The following is a 22,184-nucleotide window of genomic DNA, read 5'->3' on the forward strand; positions in this document are numbered from 1 at the left end:
CCAGGAGGTCCCGTGCCGGGGAGGAGACCGAGGCTCGGGCCCCGTGGTGGCCGACGCGCCGCACAGACAAAGCCCCGGCGGAGGGAGGGCCCAGAGGAGTCAGGCGGCGCGCGGGCAGCTGAGCCAGGCGGCGCGGGGAGCGCGAGCGGCAGCAGGACCCCCGGGCGGGCGGGCGCGCGCGGGCCGCCTGAGCGGGCCGGCATGAGGCTGCAGTGCGAGGTGGAGGTGCGGAGCCGCCTGCTGCCCAGCTGCGGCCTGCGGGGCCGGGCCAGGGGCGCCCGCGCGCTGCTCTCCCTGGGCCGCCCGCCCGACCGGCCGCCCGGCCACAGCGCCTGCCTGATGGTCTGCACCGCGCGGGACCGGGCCGGGGCCAGGTACAAGGTGAGGCCCCCGCCCCGCCCCCCCCGGGCCCGAGGGGAGACCCCTCCCCCTCCCCTTCCCCGCCGGGCCGGGCCCGAGGGGAGACCCCGCCTCCCCCCCCTCTCCCGGGCCGGGCCCGAGGGGAGACCCCTCCCCCTCCATCCCCCGCCGGGCCGAGGGGAGACCCCTCCCCCCCGCCGGCCCGGGCCCGAGGGGGGACCCTTCACATCCTTGCCCTTCGGGGCGGGCTAGGTACAAGGGGAGACCTGCCCACACTGCACCCAGTGTGACTTCACCGAGCCAGGTAGGGGGTAAGATTTCCTGCACCCACAGCACCCGGGCTCCCCAAGGTGAGACACCCCCGTCTCCCTGCAGGTGACACCCCTTCAGGCGCTGTGAGCCAGTGGTCCATTTCGAGGAATGGGTGGAGAGTGGGTCCTGAGTACACCAGCGCCTTAGCTCTCGGGTTCGGGGGCTTCTCCGTCCCCTTTTCCTGTCTTTTGAAAGTGGCTCTTCTGAAGCCATGAGAACAAGCCGGGCAAGCAAGGGAAACTGCCTGTTTGCAAAATAAACAAACTGAGACTAACCACTCCATACCATTAGCCGTTGGGATCTTGGCAATTCTTGGTGTTCATAACAATAGCGTGTAAACATTTCAGACAAAAGTACGACTTGAGTTAATGTCCTCTCCATTGTGTGATTCTGCCGCCTAGCCACATGACTGTTCAGTAGACAAGTATCGGAGGGGTGGCCCTGTTAGTCAGTACCCACAAAAACGACGACTCACTGTTTATGTTCAGTAGACAGAGTACCCTGAAGAAGCTAAACTTAAATCAGACAGGGTCTAAAATCAGATGGGCCTGTATGTATTCAATTTTTTGTTAGTCCAGATATTGCTGCAAATTTTCAATAGAGGTTACAGACCAGCACAACATCAGGTATCTGTCTAGTTGTGCTTTTCACTTAGGCACTAGCAAAGCTTAAGTGTGTTCTCCATCCCTACAAGATTCCAATGTCTCTGCATTAGAAAAGTTGTTTTTTAATATTGACATTTGATAGATATGCCTGGGTTGTAAAATATATGTAATCCAAGTATTCGCTCAAGTTAATAGAATGACTAGAAATGACATGTCATGGGATGTGTAAATATGCTCATTCTGTAATATGGTAATACCTTCTTAAATAGAGAGATCTGATTATTGTTACTGTATAATGTTTCTCTAAATGAAAGGTCACTGTTGTAGTGATTGTTCTATCTCTGTTATTTGCATGGTAAGGATTTGTAAACCTGTTACAACTTACTAGATAAAGAAACAATTTAAAAAAAAAAGAAATTGTGTACTTAGTACTACACCAGGAATAGAGTTATTAAGCCTAATTTATAGTTTTAAACCATATCTTGAAAAGTGCTTTTACAAAATATATGAAAGGCATGATTTAACAGTAAGACTCTTACTGTTGTTTAACCAAAATTAAATAATACCCCCTGATTTCTTGGGAAGACTTTACACTCAAGCTCTCCACTTTTTCCCCCTTTTCTTTCAAACAGTTAAAGGGGAACATTGAGCAGTTCTTCACCAAATTTGTGGAGGAAGGGAAAGCTACTGTTCGTCTGAAAGAACCTGCAGTGGATGTCTGTCTCAGCAAGGTAGAGAACTGATAGTGGACTAGCTTTCTGTCCGGGTTTCTTTATTTTATGTGGGTGGTTCACTTGGGAGCCCCTGACCGTTTTTCTGTGGTGTTGAATGTTGCTCTTTCTGTAGCTAGTAAACACATCAAGCCCCAGAAGAGTTGGCATATAAAACCTCCTTGAGGTGTTTTCTTACCTGACATGCATTCTGACTCTGCAGCATTCCCAGCACCTACTGGTGCATATAGTGTGAGGTCTCAATCTGGTGTTAGAACTGGATCCCCTGTGTAGGAATTCATGGCACTACACCATCCTTAGCTAGGTTTCCACAGTTAAGTGTTAAGTGCTCCATAACCTACATGCCTGTGCATATTTGAGTGCATAACTTTTTAATTGTTGTCCAAAGCAAATATCTGGACTAAAAAGTATTCTGGGGTGATCTGTATGAAGTCTGCTGTGTAAAAATAAAAGTATACTGTAATGATGTCATATAGATGTCATAAATGCTCAAGCCAGGAAGTTTGACAGGACATCATCTGCTTCTCTGTCTGCCTTTATATAAGGCATCTCTCTATTCAGAGTGAATGAGAAGTCACAATGCAAATACCTGAGCAATTTTCCCTAATATTTTTAAAGGAAAAGTTAGGCTATACTCAGTGTTAGTCTTAGCAGTTTGGGCCTGCCAGACAATTATTTTGGGGCCCCACAAACTTAACTAGCCACAAAGGAATAGCCTTTGGATATGTGGTCTGTGAGGATTCAAAAATATAATTGACTTGTGTTATATATCTTAAAATGGGGTGGGATTTTTGGGTTGTCCCCTCATTTTGCAGACAAAGCAGATCCCTGCTGCTTTTGCTTTGATATGTTAACTTTCTTTCCTTTGTTTTTCCATATCCCCGCTGTTCTATCTCTGCCACTCGGTTTCCTCATTTGGCTAGTGTTTTTTCTCTCCTCTTTCCTTTTAAAAGGCAGCATCCTTATCTTTCTTTTTCATCTAGCCAGTCCTCTGTTACTCCTCCCACGTTATGTTGTTTCTTTTCCAAAACAAAATTACTACATGGATTTTCCTTACAATTATTTCAGTGCTTGTATTCATGTACCAATAATGCACTGTTAAAATGATCGTTCAGCTTGTGCTGCAAAATTAGAGGCCTCTGTTAATGTACCAGCAATACATTTGAATACTTCTGATTCAAAACTGCAAAACTTGCTGTCTTATTGCTCAATTAATGCCGGTCCTTGGCAGAACTGCCTGTCTAGAACTGATGCAGAATTTAGGAAAACCTCTAACCTTTCTTGGATTATTTTTCTAAAATCTCAAAATTGAGTTGTATGGCTAAAGGAAAAGTAATTGTTCACCCTTTTGTTTAGGAAGCTGCACTATTTCCCTATGACCTTTCGCTTTTGTGTTGTGTTCCTGAGTCTCTAATCTAAATTAAGTCAATTTTGGGATTTATGCTAAGAAGGAAATGTAGGTACTATGAGGAAAATATATTCTACCTTTGAAGAAAAGTTGTTCAAAGAATTAAATTTAGTAACAGCTTATGGTTCTTGTTAACAGAAAAATAGCTTCAGCAGACTTATAGAAAAGTTGAAACCTTAGAAGCAATACTGGCAACACTTGATAAATGTTTATTGCAAGGATGTTATCTGTTTAATGGATTCCAACAGTAAGCTCCTGAGAACTGGAGGTTCTGGGAAGAACCCATTGAACCAGCACATCCAGCCCCTGAAAATGGTTTTCCTTATGAGGGCAGGGAGTTTCTCACCTACCAGTTCTACCCCCCCAACCTCCTCGCCTGCCTGTCCATTTATACAGCGCTCATCACCTTAATATCTGAGGACTTTGGGCCTCCACTCCCTTCCGAAGCCATTCAAAATCTTAGCACTTCAGTTTGGTGGATACAATATTTTTTTGAAAAATTAAATGCTTTAAATTTAATTAAAATGATGCTTTAAATTAATTTAAAACTATATAATTCTGTTCATTTTAGAGCAGACTCTGTCCTGTCTCACCTTCCTCCTTTATAAGACCAACAGTTACTTATGTTAGGGTTGAAGTCTGTTTCTGACATTGGTAGAGCATGTAGTGCCTTTCCAATTGTCAGTAGGATAAGGATGTTTCTCTAAAAGTGGTTGTTTCGGAAATCTTGCGTGTGGCTGTGCTGTTTGACTGGTTGGTAGGAGTTCATGATTTCCCTGTCAGGATGACTGAGTAATGTGATGTGACTTCACAAGCCGTTGGATGGCACCTGCCTGTCCTACCATCTGAAGAAGTGAGGGTTTTTTTACCCAAGAAAGCTTATGCCCAAATAAATCTTAGTCTTTAAGGTGCCACCGGACTCCTTGTTGTTTCTGTGGATACAGACTAACACGGCTACCCCTTGATACTTGTCCTACCACTGTCATACTGGAGTTAGGGTTCATATTAAACTATTCAGCCTTAGATTCTTTCGCAAGGATGACCAGAGTATATAGGAGCCCTGCTAGGTATAAATAGTTACAAGAATTTCTTTACCAAGAGGGGATCCACAACACATGGATGTAGCAGAGAGGATTGATCTGAGCCCGCAAGTTTTCGGAAGGTTAGTGCTGAGAGTATTTGGCCTGATGGTTGAGCTGTGTTTGTGTAACTGATGGAATGTGTTAGATGCGGTGGTGATAAAACACACGCTTGCTCTGCATTCTGATAACTGACCCCTCAGATGCACAGTTTGTGTTGATCTAGGGAAAATCTGCAGTAGGGGAAGGACTTGCAAATTCTTCTGATTCAAAACTGCAATAATGATGGCTGCATCCTGTGTCGGAGGAAAGCCCACACACAGTGGCTACCCATTTAAGGGACTTAAGGTCTCTGAATAATCACTTGGCTTAAATATTTTGGAAATTAGGGTGGTCCTGTATACCGTAAGAGCTTTCAGTGACCTGGTATTGCCAATAGGTGGCCCTGATTCACACAGTCAATTAGTAATACCTGATTCAATTGCAATGAACGTTTTGTCACATAAGATCATTTAGAACCAGTGTGCTGCTTTTACTCCTGGGGGAGTTCTGCACCACTGCGCAATGCAGAATTTTGTAGAAATTAACATGCATGCAGAATTTCCTTTCCCCCACAGAAATGGGCTGCAGTGCTGCTAGCCGCCACTAGGGGCCACTGGACTCCGCAGAGCCCAGGTTGCAGATAGAAGACACTGCTGGGAGGAGGGAGAGGGAGCTAGAGCAGGGGTTCTCAAACTTCATTGCACTGCGACCCCCTTCTGACAACAAAAATTATTACAGGATCCCAGGAGGGGGGACCAAAACCTGAGCCTGACAGGGGCAAAGCCAAAGCCCTAGGACCCTGGGTCTGGGGGCCAAAGCCGAAGCCCAAGGGCTACAGCCCTAGGCAGGTGGCCTGTAACCTTAGCCCCGCCACCCAGGGCTGAAGCCCTCAGGCTTAGGCTTTGACCCTGGGCCCCAGCAAGTCTAAGCCAGCCTTGGCGACCCCATTAAAATGGGGTCTCGACCCACAGTTTGAGAACCACAGAGCTAGAGGGTTCCTGGCAGCTGCAGTTCCCAGCATGCCCTGAGGGAAGGAGAAGGCAGCATGCAAGAAGCTGTGCAAGCTTGGGAACAAGTGTCAGGCTGTTTCTCCCTCTGGATTCCTAGGCTCTGAGCGGGGAGAGGCGGGACAGGCAGGGCCCTGCAGCTGGGCTCTGTGAGGGAGGGGTTGCAGGTATCTGGGCTGTGGGGCGGGGGCACGGTTGGGCTCTGGAGAGGAGGTGGTTTGGGTCTATTGGCTGGGGGGCCCCTGCAGGTGAGCTTGGGAGGGGTAAAGAAACACGAACTGGGTTGTCATAGGGGTTTCTTTAAAGCTTTACTCCCTGGGGAATTTTTGTGTATCTGTATTGTTGCAGACATACTTGCTGGACAGGTATGTTGAAATAAATCACCAGAATAATTGAAACTGGCATGATTATGTAGTGTTATTTTGACAAATAAAATTTGAAGAATTTTTAATTTTTTGGCATAGAATGCCCCCAGGAGTATTCTTTGCATCCTGATTGAAGATCCTTCTCTCTCAGTATTGATTCTGAAATGAAACAAATCCGAAGGTTTGTTTCTGAGCAAAAGGCTGAAGGCCTGCCAGCAGTTCAGGGGTTTACAAGAGGTATACACATTGAAGTGGAAAATGTGTACGGCTTAAAGACCCATTTGGATTTCATTACATGTCTACAGGAAAACTGCTCGACTGACTTCATCTGTCAGTCTAGGTTACAGTATTCATGTAGAGTTTATTTAGTTGCTAACTTCAGCATTCCATGAAGCAGCTGAAGGTAAATCATGAGCTGCTTATTACATTTAAAACCTCTAATTAAAAAGCTCCATGTTTCATTGGATATGAATGTGGACATTTCACAAAACTCATGCAACCTCCTTCTGAGCCACTCTAATCTTGAGTTCAGATTTCCTGATGACCATGACTTCAGCTTCTGGAATGAGCTTCAGGATCTAGGAACACACCCACTCTAAATTCTTTAAGAATTAGTGGTGCTCTGGCTTTGCATTTTCCTTTGTCACCTACATCCCAGACGACAGCCTTCATGCCATATTATCATTAGTTTCATAGTTCCAGTGGATGCTGGTGACTTGGATCTCCTGAGTAGGAATATATTCCTCAACAAAGTTCTTCCCCTGGCATCAGTGCCAGAGTATGATTCTCCCGTCCCCTCAGATAACAATTTTCATATTATGCTGGACCCCTTGGCAAACCTGCTCTGCATCCCTGGTTCATGGACTGCAGTCCTACAGGGATGTTCTTGTCTCTGACTGGAGCCTGGTCCAAGCCCACCAGCTTCTTTAGGGCTGGGAACATCTGCCATGTCCCCCACCTTCCTGGAGGAGACAAACCTCTGTACAGCCTGTAGAAAAAGACCTGACAGAGACTCAACAGCAGCCTCGTCCAGGAGTGCTCCTGGAGGTGAGGGGACAGGTTACTGATGGAGCTGGCACATTTTTATTTGTTATGGCAACGGGGTGGGGGGGTGATTGCTGAATGTCCCAAGCAAAACACAGTCCTGTGCCCACTGAGGGAGGAATCTGCCCAAACCCAGCACCCTTGGGTTGGGCTCCCAGAACCTGCCTCCCTGCTCTGTGCTGCTAAGCAGGATGTGGGACTGCAGCGCAAGGCTTGGTCCCTCATAGCCTGAAGGGGGCAGAGGGGACTCTTCCCTGAGGGGATTCATCCTGTTCTCTTCCCAAAAGTGAGAATTCCGACTTAACTAGTCAATCTCCCTGCCTATAATTTTTCCATATCCTTTCTGGTAATGTTCTCTTTCATAACCTTGTTGTAGAGAGGTTCCTAGTTTCTCTAGAGTAGACTAAAGATCTTTAGAACATCCATCCAGTGCTTTATTTTATAACCCTGGAGCAAAAGATCATGCTACAATCAACTGTCTTATTTTCCTTTAGCAGGCCTGCACCAGCAATATCACATTAAGATCCATTAGGTCCAAAGAATGTCTACTTACATAGCCAGCTTCAGATCAGTTCCAGTCCGGGAGATTTGTAGGGCAGCAACACAGACTGCTTACTATGCTTCTACAATATCCTTTTTTATTGCTGGGGCTCTGATATTTTGATTCCAGTTTCACTTATATTACTATCACGGGGTCATTTCCTAAGTATTTCTGAGAGTAACCGTTTACCTATTTTATTTGCATGGGCATGTCTTTGTGGGTTTTCTCCTCAACTTGTTCTTGGTAGAGGTATAATACTAACTTTGCTTAGATAATGTGGAGGGATTTTCTTTGAGACACCAAAAGACGAAGTATTGTCATCTTGAAGTTGCAGAATGTTTTAACTTCAGCCTCTGGCATCCAAGAGCTTCTTAGCAGATCCCAACTCTTGGAAACTGTGATATCCACTTCTAGAGCTAAGGAAATCTTATGTGTAACTTTTGTTCTCTGGTGTATAGTCACAACAAATCTACCCACTTCCCCAGAGATTGGGAGGGTATTTTTTTTAATGTTCAGATTTGATTTGCCACCTTTGACATTGAATGGGGAGTTAATTGACATTAGATATTTGTTGTCTTAGTAAGAAAACCAGTCAGACTGTTAGCAGTGCAATCCCGTTTATTTGGCCCTTACTGCTATCTTAATAAAATACGGTTTATCTATATGACAATAGCACCTAGAGGCCCCCAGGATTAGGGCCTCGTTGTGCTGGTCACTTCAGACACATAGTAAGAGACAGTCCCCTCCCCTATAGAATTTACAATCTAAACAGACATTTGGGTGGAAGAAAGGAATTACTATCCTCCATTTTACAGATGGAGAACTGAAGCGTATAGACTGAGTGACTTGCCCAAGCTCACAGACTGTCAGAGCTGGGAACAGAGTACAGATCTCCCAGTCTCCACACAGTCCTGAAGCACAAGACAGAGAGAGAAGTGCGTGTTGTCTGTGGGAACACCTCATCATCTGCTTTTTGTTTGTTTTTTGAGGTGCGTAATAGCTTAATCTGGCTGTTTACTGCATGCCAGTTACTTTTCTATGAGAGGTAGTTTGGATTAGATTTGTACTGGGAAGCTTTCAAAAGAGCTGAGGCATTTGAAAGTGATGCCATATTATTTAACCTCAGCTGTACCAATACAGCCCTCCTTTAAATCTATTAAAGTTGTGCTAGATCTTTACTTAACATGCAAGTCATCTGGTATTCCGCAAACCTATTCATGTGATATGTCAGGGTGCTGTCATAATTCTGGGCCCAACCTAAAGCAAGGATGGTTATTTCCTCAGAAAAGTAGGGTGGTTTCCTGGCTCTACCAGAAGCTTCCTGCGTGACTATGGGCAACCAGTTAACCTCTCTGTCTCAGAACATCTGAACTTGCTCTACTGATGTTAAACCAGTTAGTCCAGAATTTCCACTGTGCCTCACACTCAGAATGCCACTCATGCTCAACCTGTGTTGTTTTTTGTCTCTGCCTAGGGGCCGTCAGAAACACTGTTTATAGCCTTAAAGCTTTGCCTCCCACTCCACCCCATGTGTGTAGTCTGTAGAAATGGGCATGTTCCAGCTGTGACTTGCTGCCCTCCTTTTCCAACCCTTATTCTGTGCTAGCTTCTCAGCTTCAAACTCTTGCGCACTGTTCTTTTTTTTTTTTTTTTTTTGAGCTATGGTAGTGCATTTTGTTTGCTCTGACTGATTAGGAGAGGTTGTAACTTCTCTAACTGAAATTTGTATCATTGGTACTTAAATACAATTACTAGATAGTTCAAAACAAGCCTGAATTAGGTCTCTTTTTCCCGTTGCCATTTTCATTACCCTGCTGACTCAGTGTCACTTGTCACACTCTCCTGTACAAAAGAGTTCAGAAAGTGCTAGCACAAGTAGAGGAGGCTTAAAAGTGAAACGTTTAGTTATTCTGTTTTTGCTTTTGTAGGCAAATGCCAGCAATTTAAAGAGCTTCCTTGCAGCAGTGAGGCTGGCTCACCGAGGCACCGATGTTGAAGCACTGCCGCTCTCAGTCTTGGTTCCAGCAAAGACTTCAGAAGTTGAAAAACCTAAAACTAAGATGATCATTATGTCGAGAAGAGACTATCCGCTAACCAAAAATTTCCCTTACTCCCTCGAACATCTGCAGGCCTCATACTGCAAACTCGCCCGAGTCGACATGCGAATGCTTTGTCTGAAAAAACTCCGAACACTAGATTTAAGCCACAATCATATCAAAAAGCTGCCAGAAACTATTGGTGACCTTGTCAGCCTTCAGGAGCTTAATCTGCACAACAATCACTTGGAGTCCTTCTGCGTAGCTCTGTGCAACTCCACGCTTCAGAAGTCTCTCCAGTTTTTGGACCTCAGCCAAAATAAAATCAAAGCACTTCCAGTTCAGTTTTGTCAACTGCAAGAACTCATTCACTTAAAGCTTGATGATAATGAGTTGATTAGGTTGCCATTCAAGATGGGCCAGCTAAGTCAACTACGCTTCCTGTCAGCAGCCCGTAATAAGCTTCCTTTTTTGCCCAGTGACTTCAGAAATCTCTCACTTGAGAAGTTAGATCTCTTTGGAAACCCTTTTGAACAGCCTAATCCTCTTGTGCCCAGCATACAGCTAAAAATACCATTAACTTTATTAGAATCTGCTGCAAGAGCAACAGTAAATTACAGGTAAGAATAGAATGATTGGTCTGTAGCTTTGAAAAAGAATGATAAACAACCTGGCAAGTGTTTAACTTTGACTAACATGTGCAATTACAGTAAATTACAGGGTAGCAGAAAAGTTCCTTTAAACTCAATGTAAGTTCATCTCTCAAGGCTCAGTGTAATAATGGTGAGAATCTGAGATTTTTAACTGTAACTTGAAGCTTTTGAAAGGGGCGGTCAGAGTGAAACCTGTAGACTGAAATCCTCTATCCACAGAACAGGTATAGTTTCAGTAACGAACATCTGCTCTCTCAAGTTATGAGAATACACCAGTTTCCATGAACATTGGTCTCTTCTGAAACTACCAGTGCAGGGTTTCTATTGTGGTGGGGTTTTCTCATGTGGGTATATCGCTGGTGAGTCTTGCCCACATGCTCAGGGTTTAACTGATCGCCATATTTGGGGTTGGGAAGGAATTTTCCTCCAGGGCAGATTGGCAGAAGCCCTGGGGGGTTTTCGCCTTTCTCTGCAGCATGGGGCACGGGTCACTTTTCTCTGCACCTTGAAGTCTTTAAACCATGATTTGAGGACTTCAATGGCTCAGACACAGGTTTGATACAGGAGTGGGTGGGTGAGATTCTGTGGCCTGCGTTGTGCGGGAGGTCAGACTAGATGATCATAATGGTCCCTTCTGACCTTAAAGTCTATGATTCTATATTGGGTCCTATCCACTATGGCTTGAGGCTGCTTTCACGCATTGTTGCCACTCAACCTGTGTTCACACATCCATATTAGAAACCATGCTAAATATTTGCTAGTGGGTAGCCATTTTCTGCTGGTATGCTGGTTTTTGAAAAGGACAAGAAATCCCTCCACACTGAAACTGCCAGCTGCAAGTGTGTTTGTACATTGTTCTGCTCTTTGTGTGGACAGGGCTTTAGAGAAGATCTGAGCAGTGTTGGAAAGAGTTTGGGTAAATGTGAGGTGACTGCTTGGAAGGTAAATATCTAGCTGTAGCTACATCATTCCAATTGAGATCTCAATCTACCTTACCACTGGCTTTCTTGAACCACTGCAGCATCAGGATTGCTAACTGGCTTTAGGGATTAGGATGTGGAGCTTTTCACCTCTAACTTGGAAAGACCCAGCTCTGAGTAACAAAGTAATTACCATCGTATTCTTGCAGGAAATAAGCAGCTTCCCTGCAAGGCCAGTGTCTGCCATCTGCACCCACCTGGGGCTACTACAATGTGCAACTCCTAAACGTTACTGCCTGTTGGTTTGTATAGAAACCAGCAGCTGTGTTAAGAGTGGAGCTGCTATGCCCAGTAACAGCTGCTAGGGGAGACAGGCAGAGGAAAAATGCGCAAGTCCCAAGCTGCAAGCCGTAAGAGCCTGCTGCTTCTGGACTACACAAGAAAATGGGGTTGGGATTAGGAGAGGTGTGAGGAAGGGGTAATATAGGATCCTGAGACAGAAGAAAAGGGAAATAAAATGTAGATTATCAAAATTCTGGAATGTTTCCCCAGTCCTTTCTCTAAAATATGAGCTGTAAAGTCCTGTCCACTTGTAACCTGTACTTCCAGACAAGTACATACAGGTATTTGGGGCACTCTCATAATGTGAATTTACTGGCTAGCTCATATCTAGTTTATATTCTCACTGCCACTGACCGCCCCTTCTGAGGTGAGTTACTCAATACAGTCCTGATGAAGCTTTGTGAATACTTTTTTCCCCCACTTCCAAATACAAAGTACACTTGTGACAAGCTAAAAGTGCTCTCAAAAAAGTGCTAAGCAACCTAAATATAGGGGTTGCTACCAGCTCCCTTTTAGTAGGGTATCTCTAGAGAATTTAATGCCAGTACACTAGCCAGTTAGATTTCAGGAAGGTTTATTTTAGTTAATATGCCAAGCATAATCATTGTAATACACTGCTGCTAATTGACTCCAAGGATGAGGGGAGATTGAGGGTTTGTCTACACTTACCAGGGGATGGATGCAATGGCGGTCAATATAGTGGGTCTAGTGAAGACCTGCTAAATCAACCACAGACTGCTCTCCCGTTGACTCCTGCACTGCACCTGAACAAGAGGAGTCGGCAGGAGAGCGTCTCCCATTGACATAGCATAGTGTGGACCCTGTGGTAAGTAGATCTAAGTACATCAACTTCAGCTACATTATTCACGTAGCTGAAGTTGCATAACTTAGATTGCTCTCCCCCCGTAGCGTAGACAAGGCCTCAGAAGGAGCCCTTCCCAAAATCCCTAAACTATATTTGGGATGTTTTTATACTTTGTAGCATTATAGTTTTCCATATGCAAAGTCAGAATTTGGATTATCTGTGGTTTCACTCCTCAAATTAGAGGGAACTAATTTGGGGGGCAGAGTCTCTTATGGTTGTTTAGAACAATAACTGCATGAGGGAGAATTCTTGGTTCTAGTTCTTGATCTGAAGTGATTCTTGAGTGTCATGACAGAGAAGGTAAGTAAGTCAGCAAGAAGCCGAGTTAAGATGTTTAGGACATGCTACCATTTTGTTTATTTCAAAGCAGTTTTTATAAATATCTAATTTATGCTATTTCCTGCTTACTCTTATCAGCATAAGTAATATCTGACATCACTGTCTCTTCTATGTCACAGGCTTTGAGATACTTTATGTATTATGAATGGATTGGAGGGAGGGATCATACAGAGCTCTTGCTCACCAGTGTTGGGGGGGGAGGCAAATGTATGGTGTGATGGCTAAATTCTTGTTGCCCCTCTCTTTTTCTCCCTGCATCTGTCCTAGCACTGTAATGCTTTTTTATAACCAGCATGGCTCTCTGGCTCTTTTTCACTGTGTCTGTCTTGATCCAGGTTCCTGATCCTTAACAAAGCAACCAGGAACATGGCTGCACTTTGTTTACTTCCATCTTGGCTGGAATGCTAGTCTGGCATTGTAGATGATGAACAGACTCATTCAGACTTGTGTTTATTTCCTCTTACAAAGGGATATCTGTAGCACAATTGCTAGCAATGCATGCGTCAGTCACTAAATTTGACTGGTATTGGTTACTGTTGCGGTATGTTCTCTCACACTCATCTTTTTCAACAGGATCCCTTATGGTTGTCATCTCCTTCCTTCTCACCTCTGTGAAGATCTGGAAGTAGCTAAAACATGTCAATGTGGAAGTGCCTGTCTAAGCTGCTTCATTCAGACAACAGTGACCATGAATCTCCACCATGTAGCTCATACTGTGGTCCTTGTAGATAACATGGGAGGTACAGAGGCACCCATTGTCTGTTACTTTTGCTCTCTAACTTGCTATTCCCAGTTTCTAGATAGATATCTGCAAAGTAATAGGTGATCTTAAGGGACAGCAAAGGCACTGTTGTGGGAAGTTTCATCCAGTGATGGAGGACTCCGAAATCAAATGTTGCTTGGCTGTCCTTGTCTGCTGTTATGAAATGGAGACAAACCATTGACTGTGCACTACAAATAGTTAATAATGTCAAACTTACAAAGCCTTCTCACTGTAAGCCTGATGTGGTGTGTCGGTGCTTTAAAGTTTCACTAATCTTAAGTAGCTATCACTTCAGTGCAGAAAGAGAGATCGCTCCCAACTTGAGTCTTCTTAGTAAGAATGTATTTTAGCTTGCTTATATTGCTGTAACTTTCTCCAAAGCTTCATTATTTTTTCTCTTTATGCTTTTTTATGGAATAGATGACCTCTTCTTGCCAGAAGGAGGGAGTTGAGTGAATTTCTGCTTGTTTCTGTTGTCAGTCTTGTACGCTGTCCCTTGCTTGATGCTCTGAATTCTATCAGCTAGAGAGTAGTAGACTTTTTTCGTAATCCAGAATCTACTATTCTCCTTCAGTAAGAGCACAGTGTGGTGCCTTTCCTGCTAGAGAGCAGGAGTCCTATGTCTATTCACTCACTTGTTTATTGTGGAGCAGCAAAGTAGTCTGCTGCCAAAGAGTATGACTTGTTCTAAAACACTCTTCAGGTATTTTCGGTTCCATAAACAATTCCATGTGTAGGGTGCTCACCTCAAACAGGAAACAGTATTATGATTTTTTTATCAGAACAAATGTTTGTGTTTTTTATAACTGTCATGTGAGAGAGAAATGACAGCTTCACATTCACAGCCTAAATTGTTTACTATTTCTAAGCATCATGTAAATTTTTAAGGTTCTTGGGATGTTCCTTATATGATTACTTCAATTATTAAATGGTGAAATTCTTTTTCTTGCACATGTGAATTTATACAGATCTTGCTTTGGGTTACAATTTCACTTGTCCATTATGATCATCTAATGCTTTCCGGTCACTAGTCCCAGTCTCTTATCTTGACCAAGATTCTGAAATGTTTGGAGAGCCTTTGCACTCCTAATTCATGTCTTGTCCGTGGCTTGATTATTCAGTAGAAGAGCTTCTGGGCAATCTTTAGACTGCCTGAGCCGAAGGAGCTTGGACACGTCAGAACATGTTACAGCTTTGGAGAGGAAATGTAACATTGAAATCCCTTTTGTCTGTTTTTCTGGAGCCGCGTTACTAATTACCATAACATGGGCTGTACATTGCCCACCTTTCCAGGTTTCTGAGGCCAGGTCTGCATTACAGACCTATATCGGTATAACTATGCACTCTAGGGAAAAATACTTTTCTTTAGGGAAAGGAACCTCCCAAAGCTAGTGAAAACAGTTTAGAAATGTTTAGGTACATGTTCACTAATACATTCTCTAACACTGGTAGCAAATGTCATGTGAGTTTATATACTGTGTTTTCATCATTATATAATGTTTGTGAAGCACTATATTAGTAAAGGGAACAATTGATTTTATTGTTCTGTATTTATATAGCTGTTTAATTACTGAAATAATTCAAACCAGGAAGTTATATACACCTGTTTATTTAAAACTGATCTCAAGAAACCAAACAAATTAAATGTAAAACAGGTCCCACAGAAAGTCTGCTGTAAGGTGAATGAAACAATGACTTAGCTGATTGAGGCAATCTTAACAGCTAAGGTATTGGTCACTAATTTACAAATGGAATTTTTATATGCACTGCATCATCTGTTTTCAAGACCGGGGTGGAACGGAGAGACAAAGGTATGGACTTTAAATATAGCAATAACAGTTGAGCAAGTCACTTCATGGGGAATTAATGATTGGTTGGGGGGTTAATGACCAATATATAGGGAGGAAAGTTGGTGTCGTCTTGAACAAAAGTTGGGCAGCTGACTCAAGGAAAGATTATTTTAATCTTGTTTTATATGGGGGACTCCTCCAGGATTCTTCAGTTGCCTGTCCTCACATATGCTTCCTTTTTTTGCATCCAACATGTCTGCTCTTCCTGATGGAGAGGGTTGGATACAATTAATCAAATTGTCACAGAATTAACTTGGAAGGGATAGTAATTGTGACATGAAGCATCAGGAGTGAAATAGTGGGTGCCACAGATCCTCCCAAGTTGTGTGTAGGTTTTTGTACCAAGCTCATAACCATAGTATCCGAGCATCTTCCACTATTACATTAAGCATCATAACTAACATCTGTCATGTTCTCACTCTCTCCCCAGGTGAACTGTGTGCAGTGGAGTGTTTTTCAATTTATATTAGAGAAGGTGAAGGAAAAACATGTGCTATGCACGTGGAGTGGAAGGTGGGGAGGTTTGTGATGGTCTTGAATTCCTGTGGGAATTGATTCCATAGGTTTGGGTGGGCCTCAGAGATCTGTCTCCTATACAGATGAGCTTTACCCTTATTGTGGAAAGTTCCATTGGGCTCAGAGGATCGAAGTTATCAGCCACATCTTCATCCTGTAGCTGATCTTTTACATACCCTGGTCCTAGGCCATTGAACATCTTAAAGATAAGGACCAAGACTTTGAACTTGGTTCAGTATTCTATGGGAAGCCTGCGTAATGAGTGGCAAACAGGTCTGACGTGTTCAGTCACCAGTGGTGCTGAGGAGATGTGCTGCAGCATTCTGTGCTAGATGAAGTTTCCTAAGCACCGAGGGCTTCATGCCCAGATATACTACGTTGCTGCAGTCCTGTCAAGAGGTAACGAAGGCATGAATAACTGAGGCCATGTCATTGTTCACCAGGATGGGAGAGCCTCCCCTAGCCAATCAGAGATGATAGCAGCATCTGTGAGTAACGCTTTCTTTCTGAGAGCTTAGTGTGAGAAACCAAGAGTCTCCTAAGCTACTTACTGAACTGACAAATTGTGGGTGTGAACCTTCAACCAAAGGAGACTGCAACTCCAAAGTCCATTCCTCTTGCCACCAGCACCACCTCTGCCTTGCTTGGGTTTAGCTTCAGCCAGCTGTTCTTTATCCATGAACTGATCTCATCCAAGCACTGGGCTATGTTGGTGGTAGTGATATGGTCGTATAGTGAAGAATAGGTAGAGCTGTGTGTCAGCCGCACATTGCTGGCACTCGAGTCCATGTCATTTGACTAGTTCACTTAGTGACCATGAAACACATGCACTTCCCAAAGGGAAGGCATGAATAGGTGAAAAACTGATGTGTTATCATAGAAGTCACTTGCATTTTAAGTATTGGAATATTCCATGAAATACCTGATTTAACCTGAACAGAATGGGCGAGTTGACTTATTTTGGTATGTTATGGAGAGACCAACTTCTCTCTTAGAATTACGTAACTCCAATACTTTTAGCCCCAGTCCTTTTTAACTTTTGATTTGCAAATTTCCAGGTGTATGTTTAAAGCTAAAGAAAACTTTTTAATACTATGAAGAAAATTGGTCAAGCTTGTTTTGGAGTTACAGATATTAAAATTTATCTTGAACATGGAAACACTCTGCATCAGCTCCTTAATTAATGTTGTGACCAGAATTCTGTTATAAATCCCTATAATTTTGTACGGGGAAAGTATGTTGGGATTTACTCTGAATAGACTAGTATCTCTTTTGCAGATGTGAAGGCAATTGGTCAAATCATTTTAAAGTTAAGGATACTTTAACACGGGTAGGCAACCTATGGCACGCGTGCGGAAGGCGGCACGCGAGCTGATTTTCAGTGGCACTCACACTGCTCGGGTACTGGCCATCAGTCTGGGGGACTCTGCATTTTAATTTAATTTTAAATGAAGCTTCTTAAACATTTTAAAAGTCTTATTTACTTTACATACAACAATAGTTTAGTTATATATTATATACTTATAGAAAGAGACCTTCTAAAACCATTAAAATGTATTACTGGCACGCGAAACCTTAAATTAGAGTGAATAAATGAAGACTCGGCACACCACTTCTGAAAAGTTGCCGACCCCTGCTCTAACATGAGACTTCTTTTGAAATGTAATTAGTACCCATCATTTAGCTTTCCGCCTTAAAAAATAAACGAACTTAACTATGTAAAATTGCAGTGCTAGTCAAGTGCCATTGAAAACTAGGCTATGGGCTACCTTTTAAGTGGATTTACTTCATAAAATTAGCTTAGCGCTATCATACTCATGGTATCCATTATTGTAATATCCAAGTGACTCACTATCTTTAATGTGTTTATTGTCCCTGCACCCCATAAAAATTCCCAGAAATAGTCTCCAATTTGAATTTAAGATCGCTAATATGTAGCCTGATGAATGGTTTGTCTTCATTTAGCCACTAAACATTTACAAATATGGATATAAACAATGTTGTTCAAGTACCCTCTGATACAATAACTACAAACAACTGTACCTGTACAACTGTAAATACCACATTGCACAGAGGCAGTAACTAGGCAGCAGTAATCTGCCACAGAATTGATGAGGGCCATGTATGTTTGCTCTAAATGGCAAGGATAGAGATTCACTTCAGGACCAGAGAAATATAAAGAAAACCAGGGAAACTGTTCATCTGAGGGAGAGATGATGAAATGCAGCACTTCCAGCATGGAAAGATGGAGACCTACAATAAAAACCTTCCTCCAGCTTCCAGAAACACGAGAGCAGTGGTTTTGTTCAACAGTAGTAATGATAGATAATGCTAGTAAAGATGGTGAAATAAAACCCTGACAAACATCTGGATTAGGTTTGTCTGCAGCTAAAGTCTTCAATTTGAAATTAACACACAGCTATTAGGTTTATAAACCTCTGTGAAGCATAGCTTGCACTAAAACAAAAATTCCCTTCTGTAACCACAATGTGGTGCTAGAATGCTCCAGCATTGTGTGATCCGATTTTCCTACTAATTTCTTTGAATTTATTCCCTATTGTTTAATTTCTAACATAATACCAGTAAAGTAAGCAATCCAAAGTCAATGGCTTCGTTCTGTCCGCATGCAGACAGGCTGGGTGTCAGTTGTAAGTGGGGAAAATTGTTAACAGAGGAAAGGTGGTGAAGTTTTGGGCAACCAAAAGAAAAAAGAAATATGCATGAAAGCATGCACATGCTTGCCTGAGTTCCCTTTCCCTTCACTAGTGGTATCATCTATGCAGCTGGTGGGACTGGCATGACTTGACGGAGTTTCAAATAGCTGGCTCGTGGCATGATTTGAGTTCCCCGGTGCTTCTTCCCCCTCTTCCTTACTATTCACAGCAGGGGACTCTGCAGCCGGCTCCTGTGAAGTGTTCACCGTCCTCTGCAGGCTCCTGGTGGGGTCACTGCCGAGTATGGCATGCAGTTTGTTGTAAAAATGGCAGGTTTGCAGAGCGGCACCAGATTTCTTGCTGCCCTCCCTCACCTGGTATCCTTGGCAAAGTTCCTTAGCTTGCATATGGCACTGCTGCTCCTCTGTGTTGTACTCCCATTTCAGCATCCCCTGTGCAATCTCTACATAGATGTCTCTGTTTCTATGGTTGTTCTGTAGCTGGGCTTGCACAGCCTCTTGGACCCTCTTGGGCTGGGGGGAGAAGACATCTTGCCTGCTCCCAGCAGGAGCGTGTCTTGTAACTGTGTGGGTGGGGGAGGCAGTATGGTCAGATGCACGCAACAAAGGTGAGCTGGTAGGTGTGCTGGCCAAGGTGGGCATTCAGGAAAAGGCATTGATAAAATGTGATTTTTCAAAAGTAAGGAGGCGTGAGGGTTTCTGGTGTCTGTGACCCAGTGAAATTCAAGGCTGTGACTGAAGCAGCCACTGTTGTGGAGACTGGCGTTGTGGGACAGCTGCTGAAGGACTGTTAGGGTTGACTCAGTAATGCAGTGTCTGTGCTCTCACTGCATTGACCTAAGTAGATCAACGATGGCTCTGAGTCGCTGTAATAAGGTACTTTGGTGCAGACGTGCACAACTAGGTCAACTCACGTCAACTTGTGTAGACTAGGCCTGAGAAATATTTCAGGCCCATCCTTGTACATTCCTTCTCGGATTTTCTATCACCCTTGCTTTCAGTCAGAGTGCCTTTTACCATTTTGATAATTGCAGATACATTTAACAGTGTGATTTCCAAGTGTAGTACTCGGCTGTACACTGTCCCAGAGCATGTACATCTCACTAACTGAGGAGCTCTCAGGTAGCTGTTATGTTTATTTATGGCTAATAAGGACATATTACGAATTACAATATTGTGTTATATGTAAGGCCCTATCAAATTCATGGCCATGAAAAACGTGTCATGGACTGTGAAATCTGGTCTTCGTTGTGCTTTTATCCTATACTTTACAGATTTCGCAGGGGAGACCAACATTTCTCAAATTGGGGGTCCTGACCCAAAAGGAAGTTGCAGGGGGGTCACAAGGTTATTTTATGGGGGTCGCAGTATTGCCACCCTTGCTTCTGCACTGCCTTCAGAGCTGGGCCGCTGGAGAGCGGCGGCTGTCGCCCGGGCGCCGCGCTCTGAAGGCAGCACCCTGCCCGCAGCAGCGCAGAAGTAAGGGTGGCAATACCACACCATACCGTCCTTACTTCTGCACTGCTGCTGGCAGTGGCTCTGCCTTCAGAGCTGGGCTCCCGGCCAGCAGCCGCCGCTCTCCAGCTACCCAGCTCTGAAGGCAGCGCTGCCGCCAGCAGCAGTGCAGAAGTAAAGGTAGCAGTACCACAACCCCACCTATAATAACCTTGCGACCTCCCCCCCCACAACTCCTTTTTGGGTCAGGACCCCTACGATTACAATACTGTGAAATTTAAGATTTAAATATCTGAAATCATGAAATTTATGATTTTTTAAATTCCTATGACCATGACATTGCCCAAAATGGACCGTGAATTTGGTAGGGGCTTAGTTTATATGGCTTATGTAACAGAACACGTGGGTGCTGTGATTTGTCCTCTCCACTGCTATTGAAAGAGCAGTGAGATCACTTGATGGATTTCCTGTTTTGTTCATTCTCCCTGAAGCACCTGGCATTGGCCACTTTTGGAAGACGATACTGGGCTAGATGGACCTTTGATCTGACCCAGTGTGGCCGTTCTTATGTTCTTAGAATGCTTGAGGTGATCTCCTACCAGGCATGGAAGGTTAGAAACAGAAGATTCAGTGGCAATTGGAATGGAGGGAGTGTGGGAAACCTCAGGAAAGTGTCGTGGTGGGAGGAGCCTCTTGGGAGAGGGAAGGAGGACCGGAGTGGGCAAGGGGATTACTAAAAGCTGGATATTGTGTTAGGAGAAGGGTGAGGGGAATGAAGGTGGGTTGAAGAGGGAATGGGCATCACAAACAAAACCAATAGCAGCAGAGAGAAGAACAGTGAGGAATGTACCTATATAGGTACAGCTCTCAGCAGGGAGGGTTTGAATTGCTGCCTTGCCCTGCCCTTGGTTTAAAAAAGAAGTAAAATATCTTTCCATTGAATAAAATCTCCTCTATAACACAGCAGTACAAGCTGGTGACGGGCAGACAGGGGCATTCAGTACTGCTCACTGGTACTGAGCTCCGCATATATTTGCTAACAAAAACACTGTTAATGCAGAGTTGAGGTGGCCTTGTGGTATCTCGTCCTTCCAGAATGTCAGGCTCTGCTGAACTCAAACTTCTGAAAACCAGGAAATACAGAGCTAGCATACACACCGCCTCTGCAACGCAGCCTTAACTCTGTGTCCCCGGAGCCCCCCGAGCTGGCAATAACCACTGGGAATGGTTCAGCAAGTAGCAGTGCCACAGTAAGTAGACATGAAGGACTGAGGTGTCCTTGTGCTGTATTCCAGATTTGAATGCCACCTTTACCTACATGCACTCCAGGTGTACTCACGATTGGGGTGATGTATTGAATGGTGGAGGGATTAGTTGAAGCAGGTTGGAAGAGTTGTCACTGTGATATATTAGGAGAGGTGCACATTTACCTGGAGGGATGAAGTATGCCTCATTTCGGTCCTGAGTTCTGTAGGGTGCATCCATGCTGGTGTGCAGAGATCATGGGGATTGTCCATATGCTAGAGGCAGATATGACTGATCTCCAGGTCTCAGGAGGGGTAAGTGAAATTAATGTCTTAGTAGGAACTATAGGGGTAAGGGTGGAAGTGTAGCTCCTGACTGCTATCTGACCCATATACCCACGTTTTGCCTTATCAAAGAAATGTTCGATCGTGTCATACAGTGTTTGTGTGCTCCATTTCCAGAGTGTTCTGCGGCATCTCTGGGTACATCTTCACTGTTTGTACAGGGTCTTACCTGGGTGTTGCCCCTAAGCCCCTTCCCATCCACCTACAGAAACCTCTTCTCCAGGTTAAGTGATGCTTTAAACTGGGGCTAGTTGGCCCTGTTTTGCTTTCACTTGGGCTAGTAACCCCTACACTTTGCAGTGACGATGTAGGTTAAACTACGTAGGTGCCAGTAGTCCTCCAGTGCCTTCCCACAATCCCCCATGTGCAGAAGGACATTCAGGTTCTCCCATAATTCAGCAGGAAAGAATCAGTGTCTCCTCATACTGCAGTACAAAAGAACCAGAGGATATGCCTTGAAGATGGGGGAAGTTCTGCAGCAGAGAGGATGTGGTGATTAGCTGCAGCAAAGAGCTCTCTGCAAGGGTAGAGGAGTAGTGCGTGTGTTATGGGCATGATGGGGCACCACTCAACGAGGGCAGAATTGTGACTGTTGGGGGTGAGACACCACCAGGCAAGCTTAACTCTGCATTAACTGGGTTGTTTTTTTGTTGTTTTTGTTAAATAGCTCTTCTGTTTAAAACACTAG

General features: G+C 44.1%; 1 protein-coding gene across 1 annotated transcript; it reads left to right on the plus strand.

Moving 5' to 3' along the window:
- Window positions 1–186: 186 nt before the first annotated feature.
- On the plus strand, window positions 187–14,363 carry LRR1 (leucine rich repeat protein 1). The gene is made up of 4 exons (XM_045016959.1): window positions 187–381; window positions 1,910–2,008; window positions 9,423–10,150; window positions 13,223–14,363. The coding sequence occupies exons 1-4, from the start codon at window positions 202–204 to the stop codon at window positions 13,473–13,475; spliced, it is 1,260 nt and encodes a 419-aa protein (XP_044872894.1). The 5' UTR covers window positions 187–201; the 3' UTR covers window positions 13,476–14,363.
- Window positions 14,364–22,184: the final 7,821 nt, after the last annotated feature.

The sequence above is a fragment of the Mauremys mutica genome, chromosome 4 (assembly GCF_020497125.1).
Source record: "Mauremys mutica isolate MM-2020 ecotype Southern chromosome 4, ASM2049712v1, whole genome shotgun sequence".
NCBI lineage: Eukaryota > Metazoa > Chordata > Testudines > Geoemydidae > Mauremys > Mauremys mutica.